Source organism: Equus caballus, chromosome 24 (genome assembly GCF_041296265.1).
Source record: "Equus caballus isolate H_3958 breed thoroughbred chromosome 24, TB-T2T, whole genome shotgun sequence".
NCBI classification, from domain to species: Eukaryota; Metazoa; Chordata; class Mammalia; order Perissodactyla; family Equidae; genus Equus; species Equus caballus.
In genome coordinates this window covers 48,697,743-48,713,700 of record NC_091707.1, presented here as the reverse complement: position 1 = coordinate 48,713,700, position 15,958 = coordinate 48,697,743, and the positions used below count along the sequence as shown (strand labels likewise).

General features: G+C 54.0%; 1 protein-coding gene across 2 annotated transcripts in view; it reads left to right on the top strand.

Moving 5' to 3' along the window:
* ITPK1 (inositol-tetrakisphosphate 1-kinase) overlaps positions 1-15,958 on the top strand; it is a 172,551-nt gene that overhangs the window by 108,672 nt on the left and 47,921 nt on the right. For both annotated transcript variants that reach the window (XM_023628307.2, XM_070250342.1), the window contains one exon: positions 14,731-14,848. In XM_023628307.2, the coding sequence (XP_023484075.1) occupies positions 14,731-14,848 (118 nt within the window). The remainder of the gene's footprint in view (positions 1-14,730; positions 14,849-15,958) is intronic.

The window sequence follows — 15,958 nt, the reverse complement described above, 5'->3', positions numbered from 1 at the left end:
CATCGGAACTCCTCAGCCTAAGGGCTGCTGGCTTGTTGGGCCTGGATCCATCCTTGGTCGTGGGGCTGTCCTGTGCATTGTAGGATGGCCAGCAGCATCCCTGGCCTCTTCCCACTAGCTGCCTGTAGATCACCCCCAATCGTGATGAGTGAAAACGTCTCCAGACGTGGCCAGCTGTCCCCTGGGGGGCACATTCACCCCTGGTTGAGACCCCTTCATTTCTCAGAGCACAGCAGCTCTGAGAGCCTCAGCGGGTTGGTAAAGCTGCTCGTGTTTCCTAAGCGTGGATGCCGGGGCCTCACTGTCTGGTGTTGGAGATCAGCCTGTAGGCCGAGAGGTCTGTAGTCCCGTGGGTTTTACTTCCCAACACCTGCAGCAGAAAACTCGCCTTCCACTCTCATCCTGGGCGGTCTTGGGGCCAGACTCCCTGACTGGCTGCTGTGCCGCCCCTGTGGGCTGCGTGCCCCCAGTAAAGCCCCAGTGTGGTTTTCTTCCACTTTGTGTAGTAAGTCATGAAGTCTCTCACCAGCCAGGAGTCAGACTGCGCAGGTGCTGAGCCTTTACCCACCTGGGTTCCCGAGACAGACAGAGGGAGGCACGAGGACCTTCTCTGAGCCCCTGCCTGCACAGCCCACGCCCCCGGGGCTTCCAGCATCTGACCTGGCCCTTTATCTCAGTCTCTACGTTGATCTGTGAGATCATTCATCAAATGACTGTCATGTTGTTCATTCAGCAAGTCTTAACTGAGCACTTACTGTGTGCCAGGAATCATAAAAGACGTTGTAGACTCAATGATAAATAAGACGGATCAGGTGGATGCAGCCCCTGCCCCCACAGAGAGTGTGTGTGTGTGTGTGTGGTGTGTGTGTGTGTGAGGGGGCAGGGGTGGTACAAAGGGAACACAAGTGAAGGGAGGAAAAAGTAACACCATCTCTGATTGGGGTAAGTTCTAGGAAGGAGAAAAGTCAGGGCCTGTGATAATGGGGAGGGTCTCACCACCTCATCCTGCAGCCTCCTAGAGGAGTTAGCGCTTGAGATGAGGCCTGAGGAGCCTGGGAAATGAGGGAGACTGTGGCACAGGCGGAGGGAGCAGCGTCTGCCCAGGCCCTTCTGCAGGGTGGGCACGGAGGCCCGAGGACCTGGAGTAAGTGGCTCCGGCCAGAGCACAGTGGCCAGGGGAGAGTGTGCGAACTGGGCTGGAGGGCAGGCGGGAGCCAGACCAAGCGGCGCCTGGTGGCCCCTGAGGAGCTCTGGGCAGCTCTTTGAGGAGTTCTAAGCAGGGGTGTGGGGAGAGGACAGGATTAGGGACAGGTAACATCATGCAGAGTCTTCTCCCTGATCACCTGAGTTGAACAAGAGCCATTTTCTAGCTCCACAGCTGTCTGGGGAGGATGGGTCAGCACCCCGTGGTGGGGATTTGGGGCAGCGGGCTGATGCTTGCTTGGTGACAGGATGACTCCTACCCCCGAGCGTGCCTGATGGCCACCTGTTCCAGGAAGGCTGGGGCGCCAGCAGGAAGGCAGACAGCTGTCTGCAGCACCCAGTATCATTGCCAGGGTCGCCTCTGGCAGCAGTAGCCGTCTCTGTTCTCAGGCAGCCAGATCCTGGCTGGAAGCTGGGAAGGCTGGGGTGGCTGAGTGCAGGCATGAGGGGCCCAGGTGTCCTCTGGCCTGAGCGACCCTCAGTGGTTCCAGAGTTAGCAGCATGCTGCAAACTCTGCACTGGTTCCAGACGACCCTTCTTTCCCCGCTGACAGCAGTGTGGGTACCCCGAGTTCTGGCTGTGAGTAAGGCTTGCACACCCAGCGAAGGAGGTCGGGGAGCCTGTGGGCATTAGGGAGGCCTCAGCTTGTCCTGGGAACTGAGAGCTGGGCTCTGGCTGGAGGGCTGTGGGTGCGGCGGGCGGGGCAGGCAGAGCAGGCCTTTGGCCTGGATCCTGGGAAGCTGCCTGAAGGCAGGGGCAGCTGCACAGTCTCACCTGGGCAGGTGTGTGGAGAAGGCACCGGGAGTATGGAGAAGGCGCCGGGTGTGTGGACTGGGTGCATCCTTAGGGGTTAAGACAGGTGTTTAAGGAATGAGGGTGCTACTGCTGAGCTGGAGCAGAACTGAGGGCCTGGGACCTCGTCCCCACTTTGCTCAGCTGTGACCGTTGGGCTAGGTGACTGCTGAGACCCCCTCCAGCCCAGACGGTGATCCCCGATTGGGAATGCTAGCCTGTCCTGGCTTAGCATCAGCCCATGAGGAGATGCCTTCTCCCGACCAGGACCCAGCCCTGCAGATGCCCCTCCCAGCTCCAGAGGCCGTGTGTGGCCTCCGTCTCTGTTTCCCTGGAGGACCTGTGTAGTGTCATGGCACTGTGACAGGACGTGTGACAACCGTCAGGTGAATAGCCTGGCTGGGCACGTTGCCAGCCTCCTGCTGATGGAAAATGGAGAAGGCTTATAAATTGGTGCTGAAATCTGGGAACAGAAAGGGAGGTATTGTTTTCCGTGGGGGGCCTGGGCAAGAGGCGGGAGAAGGCCCTTACTGTCTCGAAGAATAGTGTTCAGTGTCCTTCCAGCCCTCTCTTCTGAAGTGTTCTGGGTTATATTTTGGCCAGAGCTACATTTTTTTGTGGACTCTTCTGCCAGCTCTGTCAACAACAGTTTCCCCCCAACAGGACCATGGCTTCTCCCAGTCACGCTCGCCCTGCTTGTCGGGGGGCTGCGTGAGGCATGTGACACCATGACAGCTCACACCATCTGGGAAGATGACCCAGGTGGACGGACGGTTGTGGGTGCCCGTGACCTGGAGGCCACAGGTGTGCACACTGAGGCAGGCGTGCAAAGTCACACACCCAGGAGAACCTGTTGTCTTTCTGGGTGCTCAGGTCCAGGCCTGCCCCATGCAAGCACTCTCTTAGGAGCTCCCCCCCCACCCCCCAGTGTGGAAAGGGGTTTCCCTCTGCGTCTTTGGTGCAGGTCCCGTACAGTTCATTCTGGAGGGTGGGGTCTGGGTGTTCGGACCTCTCCTCATCCTTTCTGAACCTCTTGTTCTCTGAGTGTCTCTCCGTCACCAGTGATAAATGGGGGTTATTGCTGCCTTCTGCTCCATGGAAGCTTCGTCTGCCCTTCCCACATGCTCCCGTTTCCCCCACCTCCATCCAGTGCAGCCTGGGACCATGAATTTTACCCCTCTGCAATTGGACTTTGATTCTGGTGGCTTTCCCTATGTCTCTGCTAGGCTCTTGGCAGTCCTGACCTATTTTGGTAATATGTGCATACGCAACAAATTAAAAAATGGGGTCTCCTCCTGCCCCTGCTACCCAGCCTGCTGGTTTCTGTCTTGTTGGTGCCAGCAGCCTTAAACCTTTTCGGGGGTGGGGTGGGCGGGGGAGGGGGTTGTTTCTGTGTATGTGAACAAAGAAGGTCTTTCCTCCCCCACACAAAGCCATTCTGTATGATACATCTTGGAAGTGATTTCATATCAGCCCTTTGGGCTGCCTCATCCTTTTTGATGGCTGCATAGTATTCTGTTAAATGGCCTTAATGTCCTTTTCTTAACCAGTTCTTTGCTGAGGGACATTTAGGACATTTCCGATCGTGTTGTGGAAACGTGCTACAGTGATTAAATAGCCTTGTGCGGATATCTTCCTGTACATCTGTGGGGAGTTCTATGGGATAAATGCCTAGAAATAGAAATGCTGACTTTATCCATTCGTAATTTTGGCTGTTACCTGATTTTTCTCCATAGAAGTTAGATTAGTTGCACTCCCACCAGCCAAGCGCTGGCCCGCATCCCCCCCTTTGGGAGGTGTTTCCATTCAGTTTAAGTTGGCATGGAGTCGCAGAGTATCGGAGAATGCCAGCATCCTAATGGTCCCGTCCTCATCTGTTGTTTCTGCCGCACACGTTCAGGGCCCTGGGAAGGGCAGCATCTGTGCCAGGCTCATGGCCTTGCTGCACTTTGAACCTGGGCCGCCTTGCTCCTGTCCAGTGCTTGCGTGCTCGTCCCTGTGCCGTGAGTGCCTGAGCGCATGGGTTTAAACAATGGGTCTGAAGAGCAGTAGGCCTGGGGGCACGTGGCGTCATGATTTTCCTTTCACCAGTGCTGCCAAGTCATAGAGACCATATTGTGCCAAAGGTCGGGCAATGTCTCAGTCCTTCCCAAACAGCGAAGGCCAGCGCACATGTCCCTAAGGCCAGCACTGCATCTGACACGCTGCACAGGCCTCGTCCCTCCCCAGCTCGGCTGCTGGGCCTTGCACAGCACTTGACTGCTCACTGCAAAACTCAGAGCTGGCCCCATCGCTCCCTGGCTCAGGACCCTGTTGCTTTAGGATCACGTCCAAATTCCTTGGCTGGTGTGTCTCCAGCTGTCTGTCCCGCCGTCTGCTTTAACATGACCTCCCCTTTGACACCTACATCCACCCAGCCACGCCGGGCACCTCACCTGTGCCTTTGCTTTTGCTGTCCCTCTGCTTGGGATGCCTGTGACCCTTTGTGGTTCAGTATCACCGTCCTCTGGAAACCCTCTCTCCTCCCCTTCTCCCCCCTCCCTACCTGCACCCCTGTGCATTCCCTCATGGCCACACTCCTCTACTCTGTGATCACCAGTCCCCCCACACCTCTCCCACTGAGGAGCCCCCAGTTAGGGTGGGCAGAATGTGCTGCTCTGCAGCTGAAGAGGTGCCCCCCCATACACACACACACACACACACACATACACACACACTTCCTAGGGATCCCGCTGTCCCTGGTCTCGTGCCCTCTGGGGGGCCTCAGGCTTAGTGCTCAGACACTAGCGATCTCTCCAGAATAGTGACGAGGATTGATTAAGACCAAGGTGTCTGCCGGCACGGAGGCCCACCTCCCCTGAGGATTTTAGAAAGGTTAGAGGAGATGCCCTCCTCACGCCAGGGCTGAGTCTGTAAGAAAGGGAGAATCGCCTTAGCACTGCACAGAAACACAGCCTTGGGGGCTGGATGGTCTTGCCTGAGTGAGTGAACGGGCGTCTGTCCATGACACGGAGCCGTTGTGTGTCTGTCACTCGTATGGCTGGCCTGCTCGCCCTCTTCTCTCTACAGTTCCGGGCACGTGCCTCCTTGCCCTGCCGAGATCGGGTCCTTTGTGGTCATTACGCATCGGGTGGGTGTGCTCCAGGGCAGCAAGCCCCAGCCTCCCGCATGTGGATGTCTCCACCTGGGGAAATGGTCTGGCTCCTCCATTCTGGGGTTGTCTAAGAGCTTTGTTTGTTCATTCTTCACAGCACAGAATCAAAGAATCCTGGGACTTACAAGTCAGAAAGGATGTTATAAATGCGTTTTCTGACCCTCTCATTTTATAGAGGGGAAATCTGAGATACAGAGAATTTAAGTGACTTTCAGAAGCACTCGTAAAGTTAATGGCAGTTCTAGAACTTGAAGCCAGATTTCTTGACTCTGCCTTTGCCTTAATTTTCACAGTGTCTCGGGGTCTTTGTGCTGGAATTGGGACTGGCTAGGTGCACTGGGCTGAAAGAGGTGGTCTGCCAGTAATTGGAAGGCAGAAGCCTTGGCTGACTGTCAGGGACTGTTACACAGATTGCACACTCCACAAGCTCGGTGATAGACTCTGCAAATGGCACCCCGTGTGGCTGAACTTGGTGGTCCTGCCTGCCCCTGGTGTCTGCTGGCCACTGCTGCAATCTTCTCTTGGCCTCCAGTAGCCCGCTCCCAAAGTTGAGCTGCATGAATTTCCAGCCCCAGCTCCATGCCAGACCTGGCTGCCTCTTCAGACCCCTGGCCTGTGGTTCTTGAACAGCTGTGGGTGCTAGGGTTTAGCCAGGACTGTGGTTGGCTGCCGGGCCCATTGTGTTACATCACGGCTCCCTGGCTTAGCGTGGATTCCTCAGGACTACCTGTGGTGTGGTTTTCTGTAAGCTGTAATGAATAGGCAGGTATTCTGGGTGGTGCCAGGAAGGCTTTGCCTGGGGGACGTTTGGCCCTGGCCTTGGTTGGTCTGTGAATGGTGGTTGATTTCACAGCTGCTGTGGTCTGCCCAGAGGATTCCTCAGTTGTCCTCCCCAGAAAGCTCTGCTCAGCCTGGCTCATGACCCCATCCTCACGTGGAGCTGACCCCCCAGGGACAGGTTGCATGTCTGCAGACGTGTGCTGTGCCTTTGAAGGTGCGATGGCCCGCGACACTGCTGTGTTGTTCGCTCTCCTTCCATGCGGACCCATCCTTCACTCGGTAGGTGTTCACTGTGGCCTGCCTGTGTGTCCAGCACGTGCCAGCCCTGAGGACCTTACACATGTCCTTCCCTTGGTGCCATGCAGAACCTCCTCCCAGGCCACTGTGGACACTGGCATCTGGTCGTGTCATATTTTTTACTTTCCTAAGAGGCATCTCTCTTCTAGTCATGGTAGTTTATCTTGATCCAAGATGGGAACAAATGCAAAGACTCTGGCCCGATGTGCTGGCCCCTCGGGGGCCATTAGAAGAAGAGGGAGCCAGGGTGGCCCCTGGGGTGGTAAAAGGAGCAGAGGGGGCCGCAGTGTCACCTCTGCCACTTCACTGTGTGACCTTGGGCTAATTTCCACTTCCTTTCTGAAAAGACGGGCTGGAATAAGGGACCCTTAGGTCTCGCAAGGTCTGACCATCTGTGACTCTGCCTCTGGGAAAGAAATTTGCAAACTCTGGGCCATTTTTCCTGACTTTACCTTCTGCTGGCACCAAATGCAGTGTGCCTGGTCTCACGGGCGGAACCACCAGGCTAAAGGCCTGGGCTTGGGTTGGCAGGACATGAGAAAGGCTTACTTTTCTGCTTTAACATAAACTTTAAAAGAATGCACCTGAGTCATCCTGGCTGTAGCTAGAATTGAGGTGCTTTTCCTTAAGCCGGGCCTTCCCATGCCTTGCTTGGCTGACTAGAGGGCTCTGGAGCCAAATGGCCTGGGCTCAGAAGCCGTCTTGGCTACTTCCTAGCCGGGAGAGCCTGGGCAAGGTTCTGAGGTGCTCTGGCTCAGTTTCCCTGTCTGTCAAATGGGGCCGCTAATAGGACCTAAGGCATAGGGTTGTTGTGAGGAATTAAATGTGTCCACTCCTGCAAAGTGTGTAGAACATTGTCTTGCACTTGGCGAGCCTTCAGGAAAGGTTAGCTGCTGTCATCCCCATTATTATTGTAATTATTAATAATAGTAACTCATCCTAGAATCTTGCCAGGACCCCCATCATGGCATTAAGACTTTAGGAACCAGAAGCTTCCTGGCTTTCACCCGCCACTTTGTGGAAGGAGCTGGTTAAAAGGCCAGCCTTTGTGGGCATCAGCTGGAAGGTCTGGGCTTGCGCTGTGCTCTCAGGGAGAGCCAGAAGGAGCAGGATTATGCTGAGTAAGCCCGAGGCCACCTCCTTTCCCATAAAAGCCCCGTGAGTAGTTTTTAACAGCCACGAGAAAGTAATTGGAGTTCCTCCCCGGGGTTCGTCTGGTGGCCGAGTGCTAACTGGAGCTCACAGACCCTGACTCGTGGGGTCCTGGGAATCTGCCGGGGGAGTTTCTTCAGTGCATGGCGTGTGGGGTTCGTCTTGAGTGCTGACACTTACCTACTTCTAGAACCAACAGAGACTCAGGATTCTGAAGTCCCACTGGGGCTAGCACAACAGGTTGTTGTCGCCCCCAAGTGACCGCTGCTACGCTCAGTGGTGACGGCTGCCGTGGCTGTGGGGGAGGCGAGGCAGAGTTGCAGCCCGGTTTCCAGCCTTGATCTGCTCCACATAGGAGACTGGCATCCCAGAGAGGGTGACGCAGGCAGGCCAGGCTGCAGAGCAGGGACAGGAATCCAGGGCCGTGCTGTGCAGTCCAGTGCTTGCTTGCTTCCTTTTTTGTTTTTTTAGTTGAAGTATAATATACACATGGAAAAGTGTACCTGTCGCACGTGAACAGCTTGATGAATTTTCACAAACCAGAGACACAGGTGCCTAGTGCCAGATCCACCAGGAGGGCGGTGTCACTCCCAGGGCTGCTCATGGGCTCCCTGCTCCTTCCCTTCCCTGCCACCCTGCCCCTCTCTTTCCACTCTCAGAGCCTCTGTCCTCCCACGTGACATCCTCCTCCCGGGGGTGGGGGACAGGGGTGCTGGAGGAAAGGAGGCTGGTTACCAAACCAGGAGATGGACTTTCTCTAACAAACTGGGTGCTCTCAGATCAGTGTTCCACGAATGGCTCCCAGCCTGGTCCTCCCACACTGCTCCTGCTAGCAGGACTTTTCTGAAACTTACCTCCCATCCTACAAAATTCTCCTAAAAGGCTGCTCGGCCTCTCCCTCCAGCTTTTAGGTTAACCTGCAGAAGGCTTGGCAGGGGGCCTGGTGCTTAGCCTGCCCAGCTCTGTGCATGGCTCCTGTCTGGCCTTCACCAGGCTGTTCCCATCTCGGCCCGCTAGAGATGGAGAGCTCCCTGAGAACAGCGGTGTGAGGCTCGCCCTTGCTGTGGTGCTCCGGAGGTGTCTGCTGAGGTACGACTACCCAGGCAGTTGTTGTTCAGATAGCCGGCCGTCCAGACACCCAGCAGGGGCCTCTGCTCGTCCCATGGGAGGTCTGGGCAGCGCCCAGCCTCTTCGTTCTCGTCCTCCCACCACTGACCCCAGGCTTCAGTCTTCTCTTTCCTGTTCTAGACCTGCCTGACCGAATTGTGTACAGCTTCTTCAGCACTTAGATTTGAAGTGGGTCCTTAGACTTTCTGGGAATTGAAAACACTAGAGCCACATAACTTGTGTTTGGGTGGGTCATAGGTATGCCCTGGAGGCCTTGGGTTTGCCATTGCAATGGCTGGTTTGAATCCTGCCAAAGCCCCAGCTGGTCATGTGACCTTGAGCTGGCCACTGGGCCTCTCAGAGACTCAGTTTCTTCATCTATAAAATGGAAATGAAAATAGGGATGTTCACGCAGTCGACCCACAGGCATTGCCCTGATAATCAAATCGAATATTTTGTGTGATGGCAGCTTTTGAAAACCAGAAAGTACTATATTTTGTATACCACGATGGAGTATCATGATTACAGTCTGAAATATCCGTGCCTGAAGAGCTGAGAAGTTCTGTGGTGTTTTTCATTCTTACTAAGAGAAATGAAAGCTTAGTCCACACAAAAACTTGTACACGAATGTTTGTAGCAGCGTTACTCATAGTAGACGTAAAATGGAAACAATCCAAATGTCTGTCAGCCAATGAACAGATAAACAAAACATGGTATATCCGTACCGTGGGATATTATTCAGCCATAAAAAGGAGTGAAGCAGCGACACACGCTACAACATGGACGAGCCTTGAAAATGTGCTGAGTGAAAGAAGCCAGTCACAAAAGACCACATATGACTCCACTTCTATGGAATCTCCAGAATAGGCAAATCTGCAGAGACAGAAAGTGGTTTCCAGGGTCTGGGGGGAATGGGGAACTTAGGGCTGGTAACTCAAAGGTGTGGGATTTCTTTTTGAGGTGATGAAAATGTCCTAAAATTGTGCTGATGGTTTGATAACTCTGTCAACATACTAAAAGCCATCGAATTGTAGACTGTAAGTGGGTAAATTGCATGGTATGTGCATTACACCTCAATAAACCTGTTTTTAAAAAAATCCCACGAGGCAGGAACTATTACAATCTCCATTTTCCAGATGAAGATTGAGGTTTGTGGAGGCCCAGAGGCACAAGTGGGCAAGGCAGGGTTCCTCTCCAGGTCTGGTGGCCTCCATCTCTGCTCCTACACGTGTCACCCCTTCTCAGCGTTGGCCTTCACTTGACAGAGGAGGCAGCCTCGGCCCGGACAGGAGAAGTGGCTTCCAGCGCTCTGTGCTGCCCCTTCCTCCAGCCCAGCTGCCCACCCCCGAGAGGAGATTCCAGAGCGGTCCCCAGGGGCGGAATTTACCAATCCTGCCTCAGTTAGGCCATGCCCACGGGGCTCTCAGGCATGCATAGCCCAGTGGGTGGTGTTTCAGCACCGGGTCACGAGTGTGAGGAGGTGACCCCGTGTACGGGCCCTCGGTCCAGAGCACCAGGTCCAGGGCGGGCGGTATCCTTGACTCACAAAAGCTCCTCCTGGGCATGATGTTCCATTTATCTAGTTTTTCCTCTCTCTTTTTTTTTTGAGGAAGATTAGCCCTGAGCTAACATCCATGCCCATCTTCCTCCACTTTATATGTGGGACGCCTACCACAGCATGGCGTGCCAAGCGGTGCCATGTCCGCACCCGGGATCCGAACCGGTGAACCCGGCGCCACCGAGAATCGGAACGTGTGAACTTAACCACTGCACCACCGGGCTGGCCCAAGTTTTTCTCTTCTTGCTTGTGCTTTTGGTATCACATCTAAGAAACCATTGTCTAATTCAAGCCTACAAAGATTGACAGTGTTTTCTCCTAAAAGTGTTATAGTTTTAGCTCTAACTTCATCAGATTTTTATATTGGAAGAAATGCTGCTTGAAAACCATTTTATCCAGTGGTGTGCATATATAGCCAGTCCTGGGTAAATGGTAGCTGCTATTATTTAAAAATTATCAATCATGATTATTTTTATTTATTATTATCTTTACTGTAATTAATCTCTCCTTCTCATCGGGTAGTCGCCTCTGGCTCCTTCATGAAAGGTACTGTTGATGTCTGAACCCGTTTCTGGCCAGGGCAGGGCAGCATGAGCTCGGAGACCTTGGGTCAGGTTTGGCCACGAGAATCCCCATGTTGCAGAATCATGAGAACCCTCTTGGTTTTTATATCTGCCAACTCCTTTCCTATCCCTGACCTCCTTGTTGCCAACCACCGCAGCTCCCCGAGATAGGTTTTATTCAAAATGCACTTTTCACACACAAAGAAACAGACGCTCAGAGATTAAGTGCAGTTTCTTGTTCATAGACATAGAGTAAGTGGCAGAGGCAGGATTTGAACCCAGGACTTCTGCGTGCGTTGTCTGTTAGATGAGAGCAAGTCCCTGTGTCTCACTTCCTGTCCATGGATGGAACTGCACAGGAGGTGGTATCTCTGGTGTTCATCTCGCTCTTCTCAATGGGCTCAGATTCCCCATGGAGAAACCTTGAGTCCCCCGAGTCCAGCAGAGGGCCCAGTGCCCCTCTTGGCATCATCATCCCATGGGCCTGGGGTGCTGGGAGCGTCTGGCTGGTCCTTGTCCCTCTGTCCATTCTGACAAACAGTTGGTGTTCTCCAGGCCCCCTCCTGGCCCTGCTGACCCAGGGCTAGATATTTCTGCCTGTCCCTCTTTCAGTCTGTGGGGAGCCGGGCTCTCCTGCTAACTTCCAGGGCCCTATCCAGGTGTTCCTCGGCAGGCCCTCTAAGGAACGTGTTTACTATTTGCCATGGAGATGGTTTGGGCCTTTCTTCCTCTGAGCGGTGATAAAATGGGATAGGGCACTCGCCCTTCCAGCAGTTTGGTGATTCTAAGAGACTTGTGAAAATGCATGAGGCCTGCAATACAATAGATAAGCTGGAAAGCTTGAAAGAAAATCCACTTGTGGATGGTGGGGTGATTGGAAAAACTCTTTGCTCTCTCTGTCCTTGTCCCAAAAGAGATAGTGTTTAGGAATAATTCTTCTGTTAATACTGGTGCTTTCATCCTGGGTCAAAAGCTTGTTGGTGCCTGCTTGTCAGATCTTTTCCCCTTTGGTTTCTTCGAGCTTCTTAGCTCCTTCCCTCATGAGTTTGGCTTAAGTTCATGTCTTAATGATTCTGAGTTCTCTTTTCAAAGGTCGCTGCCGTAATGCATAAAAGTGGAACAGAACCAGCAGCTACGCAGATAGTTTTCTCGGGACTTGGAGGGGGTTTTTGAGGGGGTGGGAGGATCGTGTCCGTGTTTTATGTGACTCAGTTGTTGGGGGAGAATTGGGGCAGCCCGTCTAAGTGCGCCTCTCTGAGACTGCCTCCTTTTTGAAGGAAGGCAGTCAGTATGTGTGTCCCCTGTAATGCCTCTAGCAAGTGGGTGTTTGTCCTGTTCTAGAGCAGTCCCCATGTGTGGCCTTGAAATCTGCCTCTGTAAATACCGGTCCTTGGTTTTCTCCCGTGTAGACTGTCAAGTCACGGGTGAGGCAACTGAGACCCTGAGAAGGCAAGGGGCTTGCCCAGGGTGACCCTGGGAGGTGATAACAGTGGGAGCCTAGGTTTCTTGACCACTGGTCCCTTAATGGGTCCTCTACACAAGCTGCTTCCCAGCGTGTTGTGGGGGCAGGTGGTGAGGATAGTTCTGTGCTTTCAGGTCATAACCCAGAACATGAGTTCATGGGCCAGGATCATAGCTCCGGTGGAATGAAGCCTAGAAGACTTTGGTTCATCCACGCGTCTGCTGCACCCTGCACGATGCCCTGGGCACTGTCGGTGGTGTGAAGTTTGTTGAGTGATGACCTTTTAACCTGGGGACATTTGTATGATTTCATCCCTATATGTGCATCTTGGTGTCTCATGAATGACAGGCTCTTGGGGCAGCGTAGGCGTAGTTCCAGGAACGAGTTCTGATAAAGGAGCGTGGCCAGTGGTGGGCCTGCACAGCAGAGGTGCGGGCTCTTTGGTGAGGCCGAGGCTGCAGGAGAGAAGAGCCGGGCACGGCCCCTTGGCCTGAGGGCAGCTCTGGATAAACCTTCCTGAAGGACACCCCTCAGCCCGTCCCCACGTCCCCTGTGGGTGGCAAATGTGGGCTCTGCCGCATCAGCTGCCTGGCTTGTTCTGTAAGAGTGGAGCAGTGGGCCAGTCACTGTGCTAACCTGCTGACAGTGGCCTCTCTCAGGAGGAGGAGGAAGAGGGGTGGCTTCTGTTCACGCTCAGGTCTACAGAATGCGTGTGCAGGGGGAGCGTGTAGGCTCCGTGGAGTTCGTGCATGTGAGGATGGGAAGAATGTCCTAGCTACCTCTTAGGGCTGGAGAAGATGTTTTAAACATTCAGGGAGAAAGACACAGAGGAGCCCATAAACAGATACTCTGGCACGACACACAAGGGGGAGCAGATTTCAGGGGAAAAGTAAATATGAATCTCTGGCTTTCCTGTTGAGAGCTCTTAAAAATGATTACTAGGAACCAAAATAGTTTCCCTAAAAAGAAGAGTAATTCCAAATGGAGCTTTCTTTTTTGTTGATAAGGTTTACTAGAAAAGAAGCATTGTGGCTTTTTTCCTGGCCTTTGCTGACCTCACACACTATCTTGTAGACGGGGCGGGGAGTGGGGTGAATTAAGCTGGTGTATTCATTCCCTGGGGCTGCCGTGACAAAGTACCATGAACCGAGTGGCTTAAAACAACAGAAATTTATTGTGTGATGGATAAGGAGGCTGAAGTCTAAAACCAAGGTGTCTGCAGGGTTGGCTTCTCCTGGAGGGCCTGAGAGAGAGTCTGCTCCGTGCCTGTCTCCCGGCTTCTGGTGGTGGCTGGCAGCGCTTGCTGATCCTTTCCTTGTAGCCCCATGGTTTCAGTTGCTGTCTCCATCTTCACGTGGCCTTCTCCTTGTATGTTTCTGTCTTCAGATTTTCTCCATCTTAAAGGCACCAGTCGATGCGTTCGGGCTCACCCTAATCCAGCATGACCCCATCTTGACTTGATTATGGGTGTAAAAGACGCTATTTCCAAATAGGGTCACATCCACAAGTATGGGGGGTTAGGACTTGAACAGATCTATTGAGGTGACACAATTCAGCCCACAATGACAACAGCTGGTGAATGGCTGCCCTTACCCCCAGCCTTCTCTCTGAGCCCCTCTCTTGTTATACCACCATTCCACGTTTTGGGTCTTGGAATCATAGAGCCGGAGGGATGGTCTCCTTTACTGTGTCTGCCCAGCAAGCTGCTGTGGCCCAGTGATGTGGCGTGGGGCTCCTGTAGTCACAGAGGTGACAAGTGGCGGGGCCAGATCCTTGTGTTCTTTTCCTAGAAACATTTTGCTTTGTTTTTTGTTGAATTCTGTTATAAAATTTTTTGTTCCCCATGTGCGTTAGTGTTATTTCCCCGAGAAGATTGGAGTTTCCTTAAAGACTGATTTTGTCACAGTTCCTCTTGCGTTTCCACAGTCTACCGTGAAGTTAGTAGGTGCTGAAGGAATGCTTGTTGAGCGAGCACGTGAGGGTGAGTGGCTGTTCCTTGGAGTGCTTCTCACTCAACGCCTTCCCACAGACCTCCTAATGAACCCCGGCGTTCCACTCCCCCCTGGCCCTGCCTCAGAGTCCTTATCAGTGCAGGGTGCTAGGCCTCTCTCACTGAGTGTAGTCCACACGTGGAGCAGATCTGGTTTCAGGTGAGGCTTTATCCAGGGGTCGGACGAGCTGACCAGAACTCAGTTGCTCTCCTTTTTTCAGCTGTTTTCTCACTTTGGGCTCCATTTTTGAGTTCTGGCTCCATCAGGCCTCTCTTTCAGGTCCCAGGGTGAGTACTCCCAGCCGCCCAGTCTCCATGCTTCCGCCTCTCCTCAGTGAGTGGGAGAGTGTTCTTGTCCCAGCATTCCCAGCAAGAGTTCTGAGCCTGCCTCTGATTGGACCAGCTTGGGCCACATGTCCTCTCTGAGCCAGCAGCCCTGGGAGGTGGCATGCGCTGATTGGTCTCCCCAAAGTCCTGTGATCCCAGTGGCGCTGAGTGAGTGGAGGCAGCTTCCCAAGACCATGTGATGCCCCAAACAGACGTGAGGGCTAGTGGGGGAGGGAGAGGGAGGGACGGATGCAGGGAGGGCCCGATGGATGAAATCTTGCTTGTCACCCTCCTTTCAGCATCAGCCTCCCCTCTCTGACCGGAGGGCTTGTGTTTTCCTTCCAGGAATACATCGACGCCCACCCCGAGACCATCGTCCTGGACCCCCTTCCCGCCATCAGGACCCTGCTGGACCGCTCCAAGTCCTACGAGCTCATCCGAAAGATCGAGGCCTACATGAAAGGTACGGACACGTGCGGCTCGGCACCTGCGGCAGGCAGCCCACCTCTACAGTCAGTTGCAAGGTGGTCATCGCATGGGGCCGGGGTGGGGTCTGGTCTTCCTAAGCACTTTGGGACAGGAAGCGGTTGAACTCCGTGGGGGCAGATGTTGTGAAGAGGGCCTTTCCTCCCTCTGTGACCAGCAGAGTTAGGAAATAAAAGCCCCAACATGCTCTTTGGGGGAGAGAGTGGCTCCAGACACTTCAAGACAGTTGTGTTGTGTTGTGTTGAGTCCCCAGAGTGGCAATGAAGTGTCCCGATAACGCATTGGGGAGAGAGCAGGAATGTGCGTGGAATAGTTCGGTGGCAGGTGGCCCGTGGAGTTGTATAACTGGGCGAGGGAGACAAACAGAATGAAAGGGGCTTTAATCAAAGGAGATACATAATGTAGCGGCTGGGCCTCGCGGGACGCTCTGTCCTCGAGGGCGGTGCCTCCCTCTGAGCTGTGAGGCTTCTCCTGCCAGCTGCAGGCTCCTGTCCCTGGCACTCATCCTCCTACCTCCTGGGCAGGGCAGCCCGGAGGGGGCGGATGGCCTTTCGACGGGGTGTGTGCGTGCGTGCGTGTGAGAAGGGCTTCTGGAAGGATTCACGTTAACAGTCGCCTCCTGCTTCTCTTCGCCTGGTTCAAGTGTTCCCTGCCGAGAGCTCTGGTTTAATTTTAGGGAGAAGTGCTTTGCGTGGGCCCTGGGGCTGCATGAGGATTCACCTTAGGGGCAGGGGAGGCAGCCCCTGCTCCTGCCATCCAGACCATGAGTGTGGCCTAAAGGGGCCGCCTCGAACCCTGACCTGGATGGAGACTGGGCCTGAGGTGTCCTTTCACGTGATGGTGGGGTCAGTGGGTAGTTTGGCTCACAGGACCAAAGGCAGCCTGTCTGCAAGGGGAGCATGAGAATAATGAGAGCAGCATTTACTGGGTACACTCCAGGTGCCTGGCGTTGAGTTGAGTACTGGAGGCTCTGAGAGGTTAGCAGATATACCAGCATCACACAGCCTGTAAGTGGCAGGGCCAGCGTCCAGCCAGATCTCCCCGACTCAGGCTCCCCAGCTCCTAAGCCCCGGGCTTGACTTTCACG